At 33.4% G+C, this 24,578-nt stretch overlaps 1 protein-coding gene across 2 annotated transcripts in view; it reads left to right on the top strand.

The window, feature by feature from the left end:
- The window catches only part of CPXM2 (carboxypeptidase X, M14 family member 2), a 266,901-nt gene that overhangs the window by 125,741 nt on the left and 116,582 nt on the right, over window positions 1-24,578 (top strand). For both annotated transcript variants that reach the window (XM_031956005.1, XM_031956006.1), the window contains one exon: window positions 16,026-16,110. In XM_031956005.1, the coding sequence (XP_031811865.1) occupies window positions 16,026-16,110 (85 nt within the window). The remainder of the gene's footprint in view (window positions 1-16,025; window positions 16,111-24,578) is intronic.

Below are 24,578 nucleotides of genomic sequence, written 5' to 3'. Positions count from 1 at the left end.
ATGCCCCATGCCATTGTTCCTGTTACTTATGATTTTGACCCAGGCTTACATGAGCAAAATAGAGAATTGAAGGAAATAACTGCAAGATGAAAGCAGCAAAAGCTTTTTTGAAAAAGAAAGATGGGTTGAGTCTAATTTGGTTCAGATGGGCAATCATTTATTAAGTGCCTACTATGAAAGCTCCAAGCTAATTATTAGAGATGCAAAAATAGAAATAAAACAGTTCTTCTTTCCCAAGATATTGACATCTTGGTTGGGAAGTTTGCAGATAAATGTAAATATATATTCAAATAATTTCTAGGGGGAGAAGGTTACTAATTGGGAACATGGAAAACCAAGGGAGATCAGGAAAGGTCTACTGTAAGAGATGGTCCCTGAATTATGCTCTGAAGGAAAATAAGAGATTCTAAAAGCTGTTGTATCCTTTTATTCAAGCTGCCAGATAAGGTCTCCAAGAGCCGTTTAATTTTGCTTGTGTGAATGCAATATCAGTGGAATCAGATCCTGAAAGAATATGCCTCTTTGAAATGCTTTGAGCTCTGATTAATTGCTTCCTAATTTCTTTCCATTTTTTATTTTTAGCTCCTTTAAATGAATTATAGTAATAGATGGAAATTGGGGCCTGTTTTTCCAAAGGGGAGTTTGGAGACTTTCTTTAATTCCTCTTTTTTTCAAGCTCCATTTGCCTTACTATTAGCCTGGTGTGTAGTATTTCAGAAAGATTACTGGCCCTGTTTCATGATCTTCTTTAGCTGTTGCATAAGGGCCAGCTTTGTATCATATTAGTTCCACTCCTCTTTTTTAAAGACTTTCCAACACTCAAATAGAGCAGGGCTGTATTTTAATTTCTATAATTTCACATAGGACAGTGAAGCTGGATTACAAAGAAGGAATTCAGTCCCTATGGGGGAGGACCTTAACTCTTCTAGGTGAAAAGTTCCATAGTCCATGATCTAAAGTGTGCTACTGTTTTATTCCTTTTATGCATAATTTCTTCCTCCTGTCTCTCCCCCAAACTTTTACTTTCAGGTCTTACTTTGGGGCATAGAAAAGAGAGAAAGACCTCAACTCAACTCAAGTGAGTTGACTTCTCATTATTTTCAAAGATAAACTGGGAGATTTCAAGTTTCTAGGATTTTGAATGAACAAACCACTGAAGCTCTTCATCCATCCAGTGCTAATGTTACTGGGATAGTAGAATGTACCTTAACATACTTGCAGCCCTATTTTGTGCTACAGATGAAGATATTAAGTCCCAAGAAGGTTAAATTATTTGTGAAAGACCACACTGATGATAAGATTTGAACTCTGGGCCTCCACCTTTAGTACTCTTTTGACTGCATCATTCTCCCCATCCATGAGTCTCAGTTTCCCCAACTATAAAATTAGCAGATTGGACTAGATGATCTCTAAGGTTCTTTTCAATTGGGACATTGTAGTGTTCTATAATTTTATATTTATTAATTATTTTGATATAAATATCCTCAAATATCATAAATGTAGTTTCCCAAGTTACTTAAAATGGATTTATTTTAAAAATGTAAACGTATAATTTTTATTTTTAAAAAATATTTTAAAATATTTGCTCTAAGCCCATTTCTTGTGTACTGTATGTTGGCAGGAACCTATTTGAAAGTAAAACAAAGACTCTAAAGAAATCCTTTAACATAGTTCCAGTAAAAATATGAATGACCCCATCAGTAGCACCCACACATAAGCTCAAGTTGCTTTGTTTTTTATAGCTCTGTTTTTATTCACTTATTAAAAGTTATAAGCTTTAGTACTAAGCAAAGATATTCTCTGTTCAGGATGTGATACTTCATTGAGCTCTTTATGAAACAGTTTGAGTGCTTTAGAGCTGTAAGGTTTAAAAACTTTTAAAGTCTTCCTTTCTCCCCTGTCACCTACCACTTCTTCCTCCTCCACTTCTCTCTATCTTTCTCTCTTTTCCCCTCTCTTTCCCTCTTTCCCACTTTGTCTCTCTTCTTTCCTCTCTCCTTTCCTATCCTTCTTCCTTTCCTTTCCCTCCTCCTTTCCTCTTCCTTATCTTTCTCATTGTCTTCTTCCTTCTTTTCTCTCAACTTTTTCCTCCTCCTCCTCCTCCTCTCCTCCTTCTCTCCTCCTTCTCTTCCTTCTTTTTCTTCTTCCTCCTCCTCCTCCTCTCTGTGTCTCTGTCTCTGTCTGCCTCCTTGTCTGTCTGTCTTCTCATTTGAAAAGTTTTTGAACTTTGGCCTGTAAAATTATATTGGTAAAATCAGATTTTGATTTATTTCAGTAGTATTTATTTCCATTTTAATGGAACTTGTAAAAAAAATGAATATATAAATGTTCATAAAATTTCTACACGCTTTTCAGTATAGATAGCTCTGTGAAATGGCTTCCTTTATGCTTTCTACTGTAGATGCAAAAATAAAAAGTAATTTAACAGCACTTTTTATAAAGTTTTCAACAAACTCCTTGTTAATTGACTCAGTATGTTTGAATACTATGCCTGGTGGTATGAAAGCAGAGTCCAAGAAGAACATAATGTCATAAAATGGAATTTGAGAGCTGGAAGGGACCTTATAAAATCACAAAGTCCAAACCTCTTATTTTAGTTAGGAGAACAAATACTAGTCCAGGAGATTGCATAAGTAACTCCAGGTCACACAGCAAGCTTCTAGCAGACCTTGGTAGAAAACTGAGTTTCCAGTCTCCCAATCCTATCTAATTTTTATGTCTCCAGATAAGGGTCTGAAGTGTGATATTTCTATTCATAGAGTTTACACCTTGTTTGGGGAGACAATTGATCAACTAGTATTTATAAAGCATCTACTATATACTGGTCACTGTGCTAGTTTCTGCAGCTATTTAAGAATAAAACCATCCCTACTTAAAGTGAGTGTGAGTATAGAGGATACAACATTTTTATCTAAAGCATTTTATAGCTAGATACATGGATGATATATGTGTGTACAAATATGTAAATTATATATATATGTATATATATATACATATATGTATGTATATATATATACATATATATATATATATATAGATATATATATAGAATGAAAGTAGTTTAGGAGAGAGGACATTATCTTTGAGGAAATAAGGGAAGTTTTCCTACAGAGATGGTGTTTAAGTTGCATTTTAAAGGAAGAGAGAGAAAATGTGAGGCAAGGCAAAGTAGGATTGCATTTCAGGGATGGACGAGGGTCAGAGTAAAGACACTAACAAGAGATGGAGTGTCACCCATGAAGAACAGAGGAAGGATAAGTTTGGCGGATCTCTGAGTCTGGTAAGAGGCATAAGACACAATGAGATCTGAATGTCAGATTTGGACTAGTTGGAGTGAATAAGAAACATATCGAATTAAGTGCTAAATTGTAGTACAGAATATACATGTTCTAGAAAATTTAGAAGAAAAGGAGATCCGTATGTTAAATACCTAAAAATAAATGTTCTCAAGTAATTGTTGAATCCCCCATCATGTCATAGTTACTTCACAGAAAGGATGGTTTAATACAGTATTCATTTTCAGATGGTTTGATAGCCACTCATAAAGAAAGAGGATGTTGGACTAAATAATATCTTAGGTTCCTTCCCGATCTAATATTTGAGTGTTATTTAAACCTTTTGGTCATCTTTTAAAATAGTATAGGTCATATTACTCCCAACCAGATTGCAGCATCTTTGAGGGCAAAAACCATGTCCTATCCTTCTTTGCATCCCATGAAATACCTAGCTCAGAGTATAAAATATGTTAGGTACTTAGTAATTATATGTTTAAAGTAATATTTTCTGGGTGGAACTAAATGAGTAGGTAATATTAAACTTGGAATGAAGATTCAAGTTCCAATACTCCCTCATAACTTGTTCAGGGTTACATATAATTGTGAGTCCCTCAACAAGTTGTTTAACATTTTTCTACCTCTCTATCCTCATCAATAAAATGGGGGATAATAATAGCACCTACTTCACAGAGTTGTTATGGGGATAAAATGAGATAGCATATGTGAAGGACTTGGCAAATTGTAAAATACTATATAAATCTTAGCTATTATTATATTTTATATGGGATAAAATTTGGGTTACAATCACTTATTTGTATATGTGACAGAAATGATGAAGATTGCTTGTTTAAAGTGTACTTGGACTATTTTGGAGCTGGACACCTGGAGTCTGTCAGTTAATTTGTAGTTGTCTTGAGCCTTGGTAAGATGACCAACAATTTGGCTTATGTAAAAAGGCTGTTGTTTATCATTTTGTCCTGGCAATAAATGGTAGAAGCATAAGTGCAGTGATAAAAAGTGTTATTCTTTCTTCTAGTAGAAGATTAGCCATGTGCTGATATCCTTACCACTTCCCACTCTTTTCCCTGGCAGTGGGGCTGAGGGCTGGGATAAAGGGAGTGTGAAGAGCTTACCTAATGAATGCAGTTGGCCCTAGTAACCATTTCCAGGAATGGACCTGCTTTGCTAATGCTTGATTCAAAGGTATAAAAAACAACTTTCCTAAAACTTTCCTTTAACCACATATTCTTGGAAAGGTTTCTTTATCCTCTTTTATGCCTACCACCCCTTTCCATTCCCTAAAAGAGAGGAATGAGTCTAGGAAATTATTTGAAATGGGAAGATTTAATTTTAAAATTAGCTGGTACATTTTTTTTCCTGTAAAATGCAGAAAACTATTATTTTTTTGTAACCAGGTTTATTTTTTCATATTTTATAATACTAACAGTAAGATATGTCTCCAAGTAATTGACCAGAGAACAGGAATGGAAAGGTGGAATAATTTGGATTAAAGATGACCTTAATCATGAATGTCCTTAAATGCTAAACTAAACTGAAAAACATCCAAAGGAGTTCAAATAGAATGGTAATGGGTCTTGAGGAATCTATGAAGACCTCTACAGGAACTGGAGGTGTTTACCTTGAAGAAGAGAAGAATTAAAGACATAATTATTGTCACCAGGTACTTGAGAGGCTGAAATGTGGAGTAAAAAATTAAGCTTCTTCTCTCTGTTCCTAGATGTTATAAATATGAACAATGAGTATAGGAAGAAAAATTGAAGGTTGTTGTTAGGAAAGTATTTCGAATGACCTTATATTTAACTTCTATTTATTTCTTTATATTCATGCTGTTAACAGGTGTCCCAAAAGTCTTAGTACACTTTAAGCTTTAATAAATCTAAAAATTATATATATATATATATCTTTATATATACAGTTTTACTTATTTGCCTATGTTTATACACATTTGCATACATGTGTGTATATATGTCTATATATGTATATGCACATATATCCTTCTTTTTATTGGGTTTAGTTACTTATGAATAGGAACTGATTCATTGTTTTAGCATGTATGCCAGTGCCTAACCTCATGCCTTATACATATGAGAAGCTTAATAAATACTTATTGATTGGTTGGTTGGTTAATTAGATGAGGAAGATATTGATCAAGAATTGAACATGTATCTTCTAGCTCTGCTATGTGAGAGGAATCCCAAATCACTCAGCACACTGTGCCTCAGTTTCCCCAGCCATATGTTCCCCAGCCAATAAAAAGATTTTAATAAGAATCATAGTTTATCCCTGTCAAGTTCTTTGGCTTCTTGAAGATGAGTGCAATCTAAATAAATATACTTACATTATCCTTTTCTGGGTCAAATAAAATTGCCTTCTGAGAAACTTGTTTTGACATATGAAGTGAATAGATTCTATGTAGTAGATCATTTGCTTTGAATGTTCATGCAGCAAAATTACACAGCGGTAGGAAGAGTGATATTGAACATCAGGCCTAGAATAGAGAAGGATTTTTGGAAGTCAATTTGGGGACAAAACCTATTCCTTATAAGTTCAATCCAAATGTTAAGATCTCCAGAAGTATGAAAATCAGAGAATCAGTAATAGCTAGTATTATCAGACATCTCCTAGAACTCTTCTTATCCTTTGGGAAATCTTAGACCAATGTTCTAAGAAAGAACAGGAAATTCCCACCATGGTAAAATATCATATCATAAATATTTATTATCGATATTTTTATTTTTTTATTTTTGATTTATTTGATAACTTTGATTTATTTGATAAAAATAATTTTCTTCATTTTAGAGTGTTTGTCTTTGGTTAATAATACTTTGTTATGGTAGCTGGATAAATTGTGTGTGTGTATGTGCATGTGTGGGTAACTAATAATTGGAATTAGGGAACCTTCTTTGGTGACATTATGGGACTTGGACAGCAGGAGAGGAGAGAGTTTGGCATTTCAAGTCTTCATAGTCTGGGTAACCTGTCCAGATTTATTTCATATTGTTCTTCTTTACACAAATTGTGCTCAATATTTCCCCCAAATGGGCTTGCTATTACCTGAAATTGAGCTGTGCATCTCATCTCAGGCCTCTGTAATTTTTTCAAGTTGTCCCTCATACCTCAAACTTCTTGCTCCTCACTTCTGCCTCTTATAATGATTAGGTTTCTTCTGGACTAACTCTCATGCCATCTCCTATGGGAAGCCCTTCTTAATTCTCCTAGTTTTTTTTGTGAGTTCTCTCTCTCTCTCTCTCTCTCTCTCTCTCTCTCTCTCTCTCTCCCCCTTCCCCTCCCCCCCCCTGCTATGGATCAAGAATTCAAGGAGGCCTACAAATTTAGAGGAATCTTTTGATCTCTAAGGATCAGCTAGGAAAAAATCTAAAATCTAGAAAGACAGAGAACAGCAAAGAAAGTAAGGAAAGAAGACTCAAGGGAACTTGGACTCTTCCAGGAATGATCTGCTGTCTTTTATCCTGCCTACTTTGCATGGGTGAAGCTAGGCCTGAAGTGTATTATTCAAGAGGGAGGCTTCCAAGTGTGTCTTGTTTCCAAAACAGGAAGAGAGGTACTAGGATTAATGGAATGTTCTTTTTTCTTGAATCCCAACGGGGAAAAAAAAATTTTTATTTACCCATATCAGATATGTACTAAAATATGCTTACTGTTTTCTGAAGGTAAAATTTAAGAGGATACTGCTTTCACTTTATGATTGGACCTAATTTCAAACTCGTTGATAGCAGGTACCATGAATGATTTATTGCAGAATCCAAACTTTGGAAGATATCTCAATGGTCATGTAGCCTAACCAATCCTGAATAAGAATTCCCTCTATTCATTACCTGAGAAGTGATAGTTTAGCCATCTCTTAATTTCCAGAGACAGAATATTCAACTGAAAAATTCTGTATTTAGGAAGCATTCTCTATACTTCCAGCCCAAATTTATGCTCAGTGAAATTTTCACATAATTATTTCTAGGTTTAAACTTTCACATCAGGCTTAGCCTCTGCATTCAAACAAGAAAAGTCTCGCCCATCTTGTAACTCATGGACTTCAGGTCCTTGAAGACAACTCCTATATCCTGCTGGTCTCCAGTTCTTCCAGAAACCATCTCCAGTTTCTCCAGGTGGTTTTCATGTGTCATGAACTCGAGGCATCTTGATTGTATTTTTCTGGAAACCCTTTTATTATTGCACTTTCTAGAATATGATACCAAGATTGAGCACAATATTATTGAGGTAGTCCCCCCAGGATAAAAGAAAGTGGTACTATCACTAATGTTTTGAACCATGATTCTTTCAATGTGGGCTAACATTGCATTAGCTTTCTTGGTTACCATTTGCAATCCATTACAGTTCCATCTTGCTTTCAATTTGCTTGCTTGCTTTCAAATTATTGTCTTACCCAACTTTGGACTTTTGAAGGTTTTGTTTTTTGTTTTTTTTGTTTTTGGCTCAACTATAAGACTTGGTTTTGATCCTTAATAATATCTTATTTGATTTGGCCCAGTGTTCTAGTCTGAAAATATATTTTTCAATCCAGAATTTGTCTTTCGTAATGTGAATTATCCTTCTAAGTTTTGTGTCATCTGAAAATCTGATAAGCCTACCAACTATGCATTTATTCAAGTTATTGTTAAAAAGCTCAATTTAAATTAGCTAGATCAATATTCCTTGAGAAGGTCTATGAGGGTTGATATCACATTGATTTGTGCTTCCAGTTTGACATAGAACTGTTAATGACTATTCATTTGAAAACAAAAGTACTCTAAAAAGTGTGGGCTCTTTAACTCTCAGAGACCTACTGCACAGAAATAACTTGAATTCTGTTCCAGATTTTTTTTTCCACAGTTTAGATGCTGAGATGATTTTATAAGCTACCTAGTGTTTACTTTAATTTTAGAAATTTTACTGGTTCATTTGTGGTTAGTGTTAGGATTATTTAGTTAATAGAAGCAGGTGGGCAGTGGATGGTTCCATGTTAGTAAATTTATTGTATGTCTATGAATTCAGTACATTGCTTAAAGTAGAATATATAATTTATGTTTAAAATTTTTTCATATTACCTCATATATAATGTTTTATAGCTATTAAAGCACAAAACAAGAATATAATGTTAAGATCTTTCTTAAATTATAACCTATTGTTCATGTTTGATATTAGGGTACTAGCCTTATTATCAGGACATATTGTGAGTCATCAATATGGGCTAGACTAGTGTCCCTAGTGTGGATTTGTGGTGATCTATATAATTACTCTTTTTATTTCATTAAGTATTTCCCAATTCCATATAAAAGAATTTTTAACAATCATTATTCTTTAAATTTTGAATTCCAGATTCTCTCTGTTTTACCCTAATTTCCTCTTTGAGAAAACAGCAGTTTGATTTTGATTATATGTGTCATGCCAAACTTACTTCCATATTAACCATGTTGAAAAAGAAAATATAAAAACTATCATATAAACAAGAAATGTTAAGAAATATATTTCAATCTGCATTCAGAGTCCATCATTTCTCTCTCTGGAGGTAGATAAAATTTTTTATCATTGTTCCTTTGGAATTGTCTTGGATCATTGTTTTGATTTGAGTAGCTAAGTCTTTCACAGATGATGATCCTTACAATATTGCTGTTTCTGTGTGAAATGTTGCTATTCTTCTAACTTCAACTTTGTTTGAATTCATATAAATCATAGCATTTTTTCTCAAACTATCCTGCTCTTCATTTCTTATAACCCAATTGTCTTCCATAACAATCAAATGCCACAACTTGTTCAATCATTCTCCAACTGAGAAGTATCCTTTCAATTTTCAATTCATTGCCACCACAAAAAGAGCTGCTATAAAAATTTTATACATATTGATTCTTCCCCAAAAACCTCTTTGGCATATAATGGTATTCCTAGGTTAAAGGAGTTGCAGAGTTTTTTAGCCCTTTGGGTGTAGTTTTCCATAATGGCCACACTAGTTTGTAGCTCTACCAGTAGTAAATTTGTATTCTAATTTTTTCACATCCCCTCCAGCATTTATCATTTTCTTTTTGTGTCATTTGAGTCAATCTGATAGGTTTAAGGTATTATCTCCAAATTGTTTTAATTTACATTTTTCTATTAAGTAGTGATTTAGATTATGTTTTCATGTGACTTGATAATTTTGACTTCTTCTGAAAACTGTCTGTTCATATTCTTTGACCATTTATCAGTGGGGAATGACTTTTATTTTTGCAAATTTGGCTCAGTTCCCTATATATTTTAGACATAAGATCTTTGTCAGAGGAAGCTACTATAAAAATGTTCTCCCAGTTTTCTGCTTTAATGTTGACAACATTTATTTGGTTTGTACAAAAGCTTTTTAATTTCCTGCAAACAGCATTATTTATTTTCCTTAGCAACATTTTCTCTATCTCTTGTTTGATCACAAACACTTCCTTTATCAACAGGTATAATAGATATATTTTTTTTCTGTGTTAAATTAGTTTACTTATCATACTAGTGTATGTTTCTAAATCATGTACTTATTTTGACATACTGATATATTGTGTGTGATATTGTTCTATGCCTAGTTTCTGCCAAAATGCTGTCCAGTTTTTTTCACCAGTTTTGTCAAATGTTGAGTTCTTGCCCCCAAAGCTTGGATCATTTGGTTTATCAAACTAGTTTACCATGGTTGTTTATTACTATGCATTGTATACCTAATCTATTCCATTGACTCACCACTCCCTGTCTTAGGCAGTACCAGATTATTTGATGATTACCACTTTGTAATTTGAAATCTGCAACCTCTTTGGTGGCCATGGATCTTAACTAAGCAATTTAATCAAGGCAACTTTTAACATAGAATACATGGACATTCTACTTAAAAGAATTCACTGTATATAACCACATCAAACATAACCAAAGTTAGATAAATGAATCCTGCCCAATTAGACCAAGGTTGAATTGGAAGATTCCAAGATAACTCCTTCTAATTCTTTTTCATGTATAGATTGCAATCTATATATGGCTCAGGCATAAAATGTGATAACAATACTATTGAAAGATTCCTGTGAGTCTTTGCCCATTTGGCATATGCTTTCCCTTTCATGTACCTTCTGACAACAATAATCATACTCTCAAAAAAACAATTTGAGGCTAGAATAAGACCATGAAAAGAAGAAAATGAATGATTTAAACTTTCATTTTGCCTTGATAATAAACTGGAGTCTGTGGGAGAACAGCTCCCACTAAGCTAATAGAAGATTAAAGGTTCCCAGCTAAGTAGTCTTAACTGTTCAGAGTACCTGCCCTGATGCTAAATCCAGACACTGAGGATTTCTGAGTGGTAAGTGCTGAGATTACTAGCAATACTCATGCAGTGGAGCCAAGAAGGATCATAGTGTCATACCACTGTCATTAAAGAGCATCATATGAGAAGTTTTATGAAATGTAATTATTATTCTCTTAATATTTATTCTTTCCCTGTATACTATGTTCTTCCTAAATCTATGCTGAACACCCCAGCCTTAGACCTTTCATTCATACTTCCAATTTTTCCCCTTGGATTTGGTAATCTGATGAGCTCTGATATGATTTAGTATGCCTTCTTGGGTACTGTCATCCATCAATCTATGCCTTCTTTTCCCAGGAGGCCTCTTTTTCTCCAGCTCTGCTAATTGCTTTTTAATTGTACCTCCTTTCTTCTGTTTTAGGGATGAAATTTCAATAATGGTATAGCCCCCAATTTTACTGAGCATTAATATAAGAACTCAGAACATTTATACAGTGTTTGAAAGGCTGCAAAGCCCTGCTATAGGATCATAGATTTAGAAATATCAGGAACCTTAGGAGACAACTAATCTAACACCTTAATTATTTATTTGAAGAAAAACAAAAAAGGAGGACCTGTAGTAACTCAGAGGTGAAATTGGAAAAGCTGGGATCTAAAATCAGGTCCTCAAGTGCTTCCTCCCATTTTTCTAAAGTGCCTATTCTCTGGGTCATTGAAGGATCTATATAGTCTCATATATATTGTGTCCATAAAAGTAAATTCTTTGTAATGGTCAGATGAATTATAGGCATAAGAAGAATGAAGCATATAACTATAGCTTATGCAAAAAAGGTATCATTAAAAGACATGAATGAGCAGAGAAAGAGTTGGTATCATCACATGGCAAATGTGAGAGATAAGACAGACAATCCAAATGTTATCTGGTCTAAACAAAATAGTAAAAGTATCAGCAAATTCTCCAGAGTGTACTGGATGACTCCTTCATGGAAGCTTTATATAAAGATATCATAAAGGAATCACAAAGGATAAAATACATAGAGGCATTGTATTTTGTAGCAGTAGAGGAAACATTCCAATGGATACATTAAAATATTAAGGGCATCAAAAGGAGCTCACTGCTATAGCAAGAAATAAATAACTGCCTGCTTAGTCATTTTTGAAGACAATATCCATATGATAGAGATGCATCTCTGTGAAGACTGAGTTAGCACCCTGGATACCTTAGAATCAGCTGGAGTCAGGATAAGCAAAAGTCCTTGGTCTTTATTCTTGGTCTTAGGGGTCGAAGTAAAGGGAATGGACATGGCAATCTCCACACCTCCTTTCTCTTCCTCTCCCGCCAAAAAGTAACTCTGGTTTGCCTTACTCCACCCTCTAATCCCTCCTACAATTCTCTGTATACACCAACAGATAGAGCCAGCACAGAATGGCAGGAAGGGCCATTTTCCAAGCATATGCTAATAGAGTATAGTCCAAGTAATTAGCCTTAAGTGCTCTGATTGTCTGACCCCAGGGAATCAACTCAAGAGTTTCAGCCCTTTACACATCCCTAGTAGAATATTCCTGTTTTTCTGGTAGTACCCAAGTTCAATACTAATTTAAAATTCCATGCAATGGAACCATATTTTAATTGTGTGTGTGTATGTATGTATGTATGTGTTCAACCAAACAGTTCTCTATGAAATTCAGTGAATAAATCCAATTGACTTTTAGATTTCATACTAATGATATGCCGTGAGAAAGGTCTTTGGGTTTATGCAAAATTCTTAAGGTTAATAGTATTAAATAATGGCCAACTGTAATTGACTTATGTATTCTCAGCAATATATAATTTTTTTTCTTTTTTTTTTTTATTTAATAGCCTTTTATTTACAGGATATATGCATGGGTAACTTTACAGCATTAACAATTGCCAAACCTCTTGTTCCAATTTTTCACCTCTTACCCCTCCACCCCCTCCCCTAGATGGCAGGATGACCAGTAGATGTTAAATATATTAAAATATAAATTAGATACACAATAAGTATACATGACCAAACCGTTATTTTGCTGTACAAAAAGAATCAGACTCTGAAATATTGTACAATTAGCTTGTGAAGGAAATCAAAAATGCAGGTGGGCATAAATATAGGGATTGGGAATTCAATGTAATGGTTTTTAGTCATCTCCCAGAGTTCTTTTTCTGGGCATAGCTAGTTCAGTTCATTACTGCTCCATTAGAAATGATTTGGTTGATCTCGTTGCTGAGGATGGCCTGGTCCATCAGAACTGGTCATCATCTAGTATTGTTGTTGAAGTATATAATGATCTCCTGGTCCTGCTCATTTCACTCAGCATCAGTTCGTGTAAGTCTCTCCAGGCCTTTCTGAAATTATCCTGTTGGTCATTTCTTACAGAACAGTAATATTCCATAATATTCATATACCACAATTTATTCAGCCATTCTCCAACTGATGGACATCCATTTAGTTTCCAGTTTTTAGCCACTACAAAAAGGTCAGCAATATATAATTCAAGATAATTCCAAAATTTCATTCCAAATGAAAAATGCTTCTACCACCTGTTAAAGAACTTGTGAGATAAGAGTGCAGGTTGTAACATACTTTTAAAAACTTTATTTTTCTTGGTGTATTTTTTTTTTGGTTCGTGTTTTCTTTCATAATATACTAACATAGAAATGTCTTTTGTATAACTAAATATGTATATCCTATATCATTTGCTTGACTTCTCAGTGAGAGCAGAGGGGAAGGAGGAAGAGAATTTGGATTAATTTTTAAAAAAAGAATTTCAAAATTGTTTTTACATGTAATTGAGAAAAAAATGTTTAAATCCCTTAGGTGGCACAAAAGATATAGTGGTGGGCCTGGAATTGGGAATATATGAGTATAATTTCAGCCTCAGATCCTTATTTGTTTGTAGCTCTGGACAAGTTGATTAACTGTTTGCCTCAGTTTCCTCATTTGTAAATGAACTGGAAAAGGAAATGAAAATCCCAAATGGGGTCACTAAGAGTCAGGCATAACTGAAAATGTCTAAAACCACATAACACAACAACCTATTTCTGCAGTGTTTTAAGGGGAAAGACCATTAAAGACAGACATGCCTTTGTTAGGTCCCATTTTTAAAAGAATCATTTAAATATATGAAGAGCAATTGTTGATTTGGTATTCAAGTTTTAGGAGGGTTTTCTTTTTCTCAGTTTTTTCTTTAGAAAGTTTCTTTCTTTTTGTTCCTTATCCTCATTTTCTGGAGGACTAAGAATGACCCTTATATGATTACTCCTAATTTTATTTAACATACACTTGTGTGACCACAGAGTTTAAAACTGCAGGGGAAAATGGCCATTGTTATAATAGTTATCACATAAGATGAGAATAGTGAAATGAGCTTGCTGACATGTCACTTAGAGATTCTCTTAAGATTAGGATTAATTTGTTGTTTATGTTAATTTTATAGTACAAAGATACTAGTTTTATAAAATGTAACATAGATCTAGAACCATTAACATTGGTTCTACAAATCTTAGAACATAGAATACTAGAGATGGAAAGAATCTTAGAAATGATCTCATTCAAGCTTTTCATTTCACAGAAGAAAAAATCAAAGTCTGTAAGAGGCAATTATGACAGATACTCATAGGATTATGGAGCTGCCTATGCTCTTACAGGCCACTTAGTCCAATCCCCTCTTAAGCATGAAATGCCTCAATTATATTTTTTTGCAATTGATTATGCAGTCTTTACTCAAAATTTCCAGTGATGTGCAACTCACTATTTTCACAGACATTTATTCCATTTTTGGACAATTCTTATTGTTATACTAATACAAAGTCTGTCTAAGGAAATTGTACCAAATTAAGAAACACAAGCACAGTATCAATTAGAAGGATTGCTTACTATTAATAAATAATTTTCTTGTGATACAAATATGAAGTCTATAATATTTATAGATTTTTATATTTAGCAAATGATCCTTTCAATCCCATCTCTAGTACATGAAACATTTATAATCCCCTAAATGAGTTTGCACCTATAGGTTTTTGATAACTGTTCTTGAATGAATTAGGTTTAATATAATTAGTTAATCTTTCCAAATTAATTTTACCAGGCAGTATGGTTCACACTGCAAACAAAAATATTTATTTAATTATGGGGATATAGTAATTGCTCTGAAGACTGCTAGGTGGTTCAGTGAATAGAGTTTTGAGCCTGCAGATGGGAAGCAATATAGGGGTGATGTAATTCACTGTGTCATGACCCAGTATAGGGTTTTCTTTCAAAGGTATTAGTCTGACTTGCCATTTACTTCTCCAGTGGATTTAGCTGAACAGAGGTTAAGTAATTTGTCCAGGATCATACAACTAGTTAGTGTCTGAGACCAGATTTTGAACTCAAATCTTCCTTACTCATAAGCAAACAGAAGTTAAAGTTTGCAACTGGAAAGGAACTCAGATATCCTTGATTCCAGAATTCTACTCACTGAATGACCTAGTTGTCTTGGATACAGAAAAATCTGAGTCAAATCCCCACTAAGTAGCTATGTGACATTAGTTAAGTCACATAACCTCTTTTGTCATAACCCACCAGAGAAAGAAATTGTGAACTACTTCAATATCTCTGTCAAGAAAACCTCATAATAAGATCATGAATCGTCAGAAACAGCTGAATGACCAAACAGTAACAATTGCTCCAGAAAAAGTCTTTGTTGACTTATGGCTAGGGAGCCAGTCTTGGAGTGAGGAAGATCTGGATTCAAATACTCTGATGTATTTCTGCTTTGTCAGACTAGTCAGTGCTAAGATAGATCTTTTAAGATTCCACACTATTGAAACTTATTAGTGATGGGAGGCTTCACATTGAGAATTCTGATTTGATGATGAAGTCACAAATCTGGACAAACATTAGAGAAAAGGGGGAAAAAAACCTCCAAACAGAACCTCAACATGTCAATATTTGTGAAGGATGGTAAGACTGTCTATGATTTCTAATGCATTAAAATCTAATTGTCTCATTACAAATCTAAATGATAGTAAGATGAGACAGTGAGGAAAAATGGATTTCCTGAACATATGGATTCTGAGTATTTTCTTATCTCACCTCCTCTGGCAGGAGAATTGTCAGGCTGTGTTTTTCCTTCATTAGACTTTCAAAAGGGCTCAAGAAGTAATGACTCTAGTCTGTGATTATTATATACATCTAGCTTTTTTGGGGGAAGGGATAGAAGCCTGAAAGATTGTGACCATGAGGGAAAGAATCATGTTCATTTTTGTAACTCAATTCTTTTAATGATATTGTCGGTTCTCCATATTGGATCAATTTGTAACTCAGGTTGTGGAGGTTATTTTAAAAGATATACACATACATATCTTGTGTTGTTTCTATGGACTGCTATTTTTTGTCGTGATTTGTTTCTTTTCTTTTTTTTTTTAAAGCACATATACCAATACTAGTTTACTTTTGCTTCCTGATTAGGAGTGATTGGGTGACATCGTACAAGGTGATGGTAAGCAATGACAGTCATACTTGGATCACTATTAAGAATGGATCAGGAGATATGGTAAGTATCAATGATAGTGGACATAGCTAGAACTATAGAAACTTGGCAAGTGATTATCTAACCTCTACTCAAAATCTCCAATGATGTTAGGGATCATTTCCTGTAGTTCCTATTCATTCCACCATTTTTGAGATGAGGATATTGAAATGATGCCTGAAGAGTGAAAGCAGTTTGCCCTAAGTCATTTATTTAGTTAATGCAAGAACCAAAATTTAGCACTTTAAGTGTCTGGATTCCCATTTGAGCATCCTTTCCATTGCTCCATAGTACTCAAAGATTTTCTTGAGTGAAATTTTCAAAGATTTTCTATCTATCTCTATACAAGAAATATATAAATGGAGGTACATATGGACATAAATGTCCATATATGAAAACATATATGAACAAATATAAGGACATATATAAAATTACATATGTGTGTATATTATATATTATATATATATAAAGAATGTCTATTTAGTGAATTTATTAGATATGTTATCTTTAGCCACATTACAGATATACCAGATAAAACTATGCCTACTTTACAGTTTATTTATTAGTGTGATGATTCTTATCTTTCACTCAAAAATGAAAACAAGGGAGAATTATTATGTATAATTGAATTTTTGTTCAAAATTATTAGTAATTTTCATTGGTTTTTGAAACTCTATGCTAATTTCCTGATGAAACTCACTCTGAGATATCCATTTCTTTTTTTTTAAATTTTTATTATAGTTTTTTTTTATTACAAGATATGTGCATGGGTAATTTTTCATCACTGACCCTTGCAAAACCTTCTGTTCCAACTTTTTCCCTCCTCTCACCCTCTCCCCTAGATGGCAGGTAGACCAATACATGTTAAATATGTTAAAATATATGTTAAACACAATATGTGTATACATATCCATACAGTTATTTTGCTGCACAAGAAAAATCAGACAGAAATAAGGTAAAAATAACCTGAAAAGGAAATAAAAAATGCAAGTGGACAAAACAGAAGGAATGGAAATGCTATGTTGTGGTTCACACTCATTTCCCAGAATTCTTTTGCTGGGTGTAGCTGGTTCTCTTCATTCTTGAACAAATGGAACTGATTTGGTTCATCATTGTTGAAGAGAGCCACGTCCATCAGAACTGATCATCATATAATATTATTGCTAAAGTGTATAACGGAGATATCCACTTCTGTAAATTTCACAACACAGTGAAAAATGTTATTAAAATTGAATTTTCATTATTATCTGCTCCATTAGTAGTTTAAAAGTATCTTTTGATACAAAATTTTATGATTCAGGCTGATAGTGTGTATATTCATGTGTATATTCATGTCCGTGTGTGTGTGTGTGTGTGTGTGTGTGTGTGTGTGTGTGTATTCTTTGCCTATTTCAGGGCTATGGTTTTTTGTCTGGAAACTTTCCTTTTACCCACATTCATTATTTCTCTCTATCAGCAGAGGCTTATTTATGTGTTTCTCTAGACAGCTGTGGGTGATTGTATGCTACTTTAGGTCAAATCTATGACTCTGATTCCCTTTCCTATCACCCAAATATCCTTTTATGCTTTGCATAAATTATGTGTATTCAGTAAATACTTTTTGACTAAAGTGATTTTGTACCTAATTGAAGGTCTTGCTGTGATCATACTGTTGCTCTGAAATTGCCATTGTATCCTAAACCTCTCACCTATATCTTTTAAATTCAAGAAACAATTTGACATAGGAAATAGAGAAAGTCTTTGCGGATTTGGAGACTTTTTAAGTTTAAGCTTCGTGTTTGACACATACTAGTGCTGTCACCCTAGAAAAGTAACAAACAACCCTTTAATGTCCTCTCTTGAGATGATAAGTTGAAGAGTGGAGGCCAGTCTACCCTGATACATCAGGAATTCTCCATATCAAAGACAATCCCCAAAGAATATTTCTTAAATCCCTACACAAAGTCCTCACTCAGATGTTTTGTCATATATAGGAAACCTGATCCTTTGGTCATGTCAACTGACAGGGCTCATTAGGGAGCTCACTGTGAGAGCTGCCACTGAGGAGGTTGGTGTAACATATGTGGCACTTTTGATAGAATAGTTTAAGAAATAAAGAAATTCTACAAAGAATTTTTCAAGGGTTGGGGATAGAGCCACGATGGTAGACAGTGGACAGATCTTTGTCTGAGTTCTTCCTGGCTTCCCTCAAGATCAACACCAGATCAAGGCTCTGAGTGGATTTGGAGTGACAGAACCTACAAATATTTGGAGTGTAACACATTTCCAGCAGAAGATATTTAGGAAGAACTTCAGGGAAAGTCTATTTCAATTGGGTAAGGGGTGAGGTAAACTAGTGCAGGTTCAGTGCAGGGATATCCAGGGCAGAAAGACCCTATGCTGGGGAATCTAGTGGGAGGCTCGCAGCCAACATACAGCAGCTTTGGCTACTTTGTTCTGGTTCAGAAATCAATGGATCAGCAGATAAAGAAAGCAAATAATGAGCCCCTTAATCCCAGAATAACAAGCAGCAGTTGGTTATGCCTAAGCAGCACAGGAAGGAAGCCAGCAGCACCAGCCCCAGAGCAGTGTGAAGACCTTGTCACCTGTAGAGAAAGTTTGGGACAATCTCCCCTTTGCCCTAAGAGCAGACCTCAACTTTTAAAAATGAGCAAAAAGGGAAAAAAGAGCTCTAACTATAAATAGCTATTATGGAGACAAGGAAGAACAGATCTCCAACTCTGAGGACACTAAAGACAAAACTTCTTCAGATGAAGCCTCAAAGGGTGATATAAGTTATCTCCAACTCTAAAGGCTGTCTTGGAGGAAAAGACCTTATGTGAGAATTAGAAGAAAAATGGGGAAAGAAAATGAGAACTTTGGAAAGGAAAAAAAAATCAGAAATTGACGAAAATCACTCCTTAAAAAGAGATTTTGCAAAATGGAAAAAGACAATAGCTCCTTAAAAAACAGAACTGCTGAATTGGAAACAGAACAACTCCCCTAAATAATGGAATTGGTAAAATGGAAAAAAAAATCAGTGAACAAAACAATTCATTTAAAAGTTAAATTGACCAAAGGCAAAAGGAGGTAAACAAATTAACTGAAGAAAATAATTCCCTAAACATTAGAATTGAACAAATGGAAGTGAATGAATGCTACAAATGAGACAACAAGAATCATTCAAACAAAACAAAAAAAAAAAGAAAAAGAAAAAGTACAAAAATGTTACTATTGGAAAAACAAGTAACCTAGAAAACAGATCCAGTACAGGCAATCTAAGAATTATTGGGCCATGTGAAAATCACAATTAAAAAAAGAGCCTAGACAATATCTTTAAAGAAATCAAAGAAAAACGTATCTAATGTCCTACAATCAGAGGATAAAATAGCTATTAAAAGAAGTCACCAATCACCTCCTGGAAGAAACCTCAACATGACAACTCCGAGGAATATCACAGCTAAATTTAAGAATTATCAGATCAAGAGAAAATACTGCAAGCAGCCAGAAAGAAACAATTAAAATATCAAATATCAAACAATCATCAAGATTACTCAGAACGTAGCAACTTCCACTTTGAAAGATCAAAGTTCCTAGAATATGATAAGAGGGCAAAGGAGCTTGGACTGTAGCCAAGAATAAACTAGCAAAATTAAGCATTATCTTTTAGGGGAAAAGATGGATATTTAAAGAAATAGGGGATTTTTATTTATTTTTTTTATGGAAAGACTAGAGCTGAACAGAAAATTTGATCTGCAAATATAGAACTCAAGAGAAGCATAAAAAGATAAAAAGGAAAGAAAAAAACCCCATATTTTTAAAAGTTAAAATGTTTACATCCCTAAATGGGAAGATGATATGTTTAACTCATGAGAACTGTATTTTTATTAAGGTTATACTTAGAGGCCATAGTTATAATTTGACTTTTTGGAAAGATATAAAAAAAGAAATTGGAATATAAAAGGGATTGTAATGGAAGAGGAGGAAAGGGGAGGTAAAATGTTGTAAATTACATTTCATGCAGAGGCAAAAAAAGACCTATTACACTTGAGGGAAATAAGGGAGAGGAATGAGTATAGTGTGAACCTTAATTTCATTGGATTTGACTCAAAGAAAGAATATCAAACATATTCAGTTTGATATAGAAACTTTTCCTATAGGGAAGTAGGAGGAGAAAGGGGAAGGGAAAGGGGGAGATAATAGAAGGGAGAACAGAAGTAGAAGGAGAAAGAGATAAAAAGAGGAAAAGATGTAAAAGGGAAGGGCAGATTGAGAGAGGTGGTGGTTAGAAGCAAAACACTGGGGAAGAGGGAAAAAGGGAAATGGAAGAGACAAGTATAACTTGGGGAAAATAAGAGAGCAGGAAAAAGCCAGAACCCTGTGGTATGTTGTTAACAAGAAACACATTTAAAGCAGCGTGATACATAAAAAATAATGGTAAAAGGCTGGAGCAGAATCTATTATGCTTCTACTAGAGTTAAAAAAAAAAAAAGCAAAGATAGTGATCCTAATCTCAGATAAAGCAAAAGCAAAAGTAGATCTAATTAAGAGATAAGGAGGGAAAGTATATATTACTAAAGGGTACCATAGATAATGAAATAATATCAATACTAAATGTATATATACCAATTGGTATAGCATCCAAATTCTTAGAGGAGGATGCAAGAGAGCTGCAAAAAGAAATAGAAAATAAAGCTATACTAGTGAGAATTCCAACCTTGCTCTATCAGAACTAAAGAAATTGAAGCACAAAATAAATAAGAAAGTAGTTAAGGAAGTAAATAGAATTATAGAAAAATTTTGAGTGATAGACCTTTGAATGGGGACAGAATGGAGTACACTTTCTTCTCAGCAATTCATGGAACCTATAAAAAATTGACCATATTAGGGTATAAAGACTTCAAAATCAAATGCAGAAAGACAGAAATAATAAATGCATCTTTTTAAGATCATGATGTAAATAAAAACTACATGTAATAAAGGGCCAGGGAAAATAGATAAAAAATTAATTGGAAACTAAATAATTTCCATGCTAAAGAATGAATGGTTGAAACAGCAAAGCATAGACACCATTAACAGCTTCATCCAAGAGACTGACAATAGTGAGAAAACATACTACAATTTTGGGGATGCAGCCAAAATAGTTCTTATGGTAAATTTATATTTCTAGATGCTAACTTACATAAAATAGAGAAAGAGAAGATCAATGAATTGGGCATGAAACAAAAAAAGCTAGAAAAAGAATAAATTAACCCCCCCCCAATTAAATACCAGATTTGAAATTCTGAAGATTATTGAACTAATAAAACTAAGATTTGATTTTATTAAAAAAAATAAATATAAATAAACATTTAGTTAATTTGATTTAAAATAGGAAAGAAAAAACCTCCAAGACCAGATGGATTTACAATTGAATTCTACCCAACCTTAAAGAACAAATAATTCTGACACTATGCAAACTATTTGGAAAAATAGGATATGATGTCTCCCCAAATTCCTTTTATGACACAGATATGGTGCTGATACGAAATGCAGGTAGGGTCTAAACAGAGAAAGAAAATTATAAACCAATTTCCCTAATTAATATTAATGCAAAAATTTTAAATAAAATATTAGCTAAGAGATTACAGCAAGTTTTCATCAGGGTACACTATGACTAAATAGAATTTATACCAAGAATGCAGGCCTGACTCAATATTAGAAAAATAATTAGCATAATTGACTATATCAATGACCAAATTCATAGAATTCATATGTTTATCTCAATAGATGCAGAAAAAGCATTTGACAAAATTAAACACCCATTCTTATTAAAAACACTAGAGAGCATAGGAAGAAGCAGAGTTTTCCTTAAAATGCTCAGTAGCATCATATCAGCAACTATCAGCAAGCATCATATGTAATAGGGATAAACCAGAATCATTCCCAATAAGATTAGAGGTGAAATGAGGTTGCTCACTATCACCATTACTATTCAGTATTGTATTAGAGATGTTATCTTTAGCAATAAGAGAAGAAAAAGAAATTAAATGAAGTAGAGTAGGTAGTGAGGAAATAAAATTATCATACTTTGCAGATGATGTCATGGTATACTTCAACAATCCTAGAGAATCAACTAAAATGACTATAAACAATTAACAACTTTAGCAAAGTTGAAAGATACAAAACAAATCCACATAAATCATCAATATTTCTATATGTTACCAACAACATCAAGCAATAAGAGATACAAAGAGAAACTCCATATAAAATAACTATAGATCATATAAAATATTTGGGAGTCTACCTGCCAAGACAAAGTCAGGAATTATACAAACATAATTATGAAACACTTTCCACACAAATAAAGTCAGATCTAAACAACTGGAAAATTATTAAGTGCTTATAGGTAGGCCAAGCTAATATGATAAAAATGAAAATTTTATTTAAATTAATCTACTTATTGAGTACCATACAATCAACCTGCCATCAAATTACTTTTCAGAGCTAGAAAATAATAACAACAAAGTTTATCTGGAAGAACAAAGATCAAGAATTTCAAGGGAATTAATGAAAAATTGCAAATGAAGGTTGACAATACTGGACTAAAACTACATTATGAAACAGCAGTCATTAAAACCATTTGGTATTGGAAAAGGGAAAGGGGAAAGAGAAAAGGGAAAAGAACTCACTATTTGACAAAAATTACTGGGAAAATTGGAAAATAGTATAGCAGAAACTAGGCATTACCAACACCTAACACCATATGGTAAGATAAGGTTGAAAAGGGTTCATAATTTAGACATAAAGAATGATATTATAAGCAAGTTACAAGAACAAAGCATAGTCTACCTTTCAGATCTGTGGAAAAGGAAGGAATTTGTAGTCAAAAAAGAACAGGAATACATTATAAAATTCAAAGTGGATAATTTTGATTATATTAAGTTTAAAAGTTCTTGAACAAAAAATAAACAATCAGACAAGATTAGAAGGGAAATCAAAAAAAATGAAAAAAATTTTTTACATTCAAGGGTTCTGATAAAGGCATTATTTCTAAAATATATAGAGAATTTACTCAAATTTATAAGAATAAAAGCCATTCTCCAATCAAATTTTCAAGGAATATGAACAGGCAATTTTCAGAGGAGGAAATTAAAATCATTTCTCATCATATGAAAAGTGCTGTAAATCACTATTGATCAGAGAAATTCAAATTATGACAACTCTGAGGTACCACTACACACCTTTTAGAATAGTTAAAATAACAGGACAAGATAATGATAAATGTTGGAGGGAATGTGGGAAAACTGGGACACTAATACTTTGTTGGTGAAATTGTGAATTGATCCAAGCATTCTGGAGAGTAATATGGAACTATGTCCAAAGGGCTATCAAACTGTACATACCCTTTTATCTAGCAATATCTCTACTGAGCCTATTTCCCAAAGAGATCATAAAAAAGCTACAAAGACCCTCAGGTGCAAAAATATTTGTAGCATTTCTTTTTTACAGTGACAAGAAACTGGCAACTGGGTGAATGCCCATTGGATCATGGCTGAATAAGTCATGACATATGAATGTTATGGGACATTATTTTTCTATTAGAAACAATCAGCAGGATAATTTCAGAAAGGCCGGAAGAGATTTACATGAACTGATGATGAGTGAATTGAGAAAAACCAGGAGAATATTGTATATAGCAACAACAAGATTATATGATAATCAATTCTGATGGATGTGGATGTTTTCAACATTGAGGTGATTCAAGCCAATTGCAGTGGACTTGTAATGGAGAGAGCCATTTGCATCCAAAAAGAGGATCATGGGGACTGAATGTGGTTCACAACATAGTATTTTCACCTTTTTTGTTTTGTTGTTGCTTGCATTTTCTTTTCTTTCTCATTTTTTTTTCCTTTTTGATCTAATTTTTCTCATGTATCATGACTTCTGGACATATGTATAGAAGAATTGCATGTTAAATATATATTGATTTGCTTTCTATCTAGGGGAGTGGTATTGGGAAAGCAGGGAGAAAAAGTTTTGAACACAGGGTTCTACAAGGGTGAATGTACATATATTTTGAAAATAAAAAGCTTATTAAAAATAATTTTGTAAGGGCTTTCAAACCAAGTCATTATGTTCATTGATTCTTAATAATTTCAGCTCAAAGGTGGGCACAGTAGACCATAGTAGTTAATAAACATTTATTATGCCTACTATGTGCCAAGCACTGTGCTAAGCACTAGACAGTGAAAAGTATGCTGGGAAATTTTTCAGGGTTAAAAAGTGAATGGAATGAACCTTATTAGTCATCTGTGTTAAAGATTCCTAATCTTTTTTGTGTCATGGACCATTTTGGTTGTCTGATGAAGCCTATAGAATCTTTTTCAAAATTTTGTTACATGCATAAAATAAAATATATAAAATCACAAAGGAAATTAATTTTATTGAAATATTTTTAGCATAGTATTCTTTTGAATCCAAGGATTCCATTTTAAGAACCACTAAGAATCTGAGAGATAAATGATGTATTT

The sequence above is a fragment of the Sarcophilus harrisii genome, chromosome 2 (genome assembly GCF_902635505.1).
Source record: "Sarcophilus harrisii chromosome 2, mSarHar1.11, whole genome shotgun sequence".
Classification (NCBI taxonomy): domain Eukaryota; kingdom Metazoa; phylum Chordata; class Mammalia; order Dasyuromorphia; family Dasyuridae; genus Sarcophilus; species Sarcophilus harrisii.
This window is presented reverse-complemented; position numbering and strand designations above follow the sequence as displayed.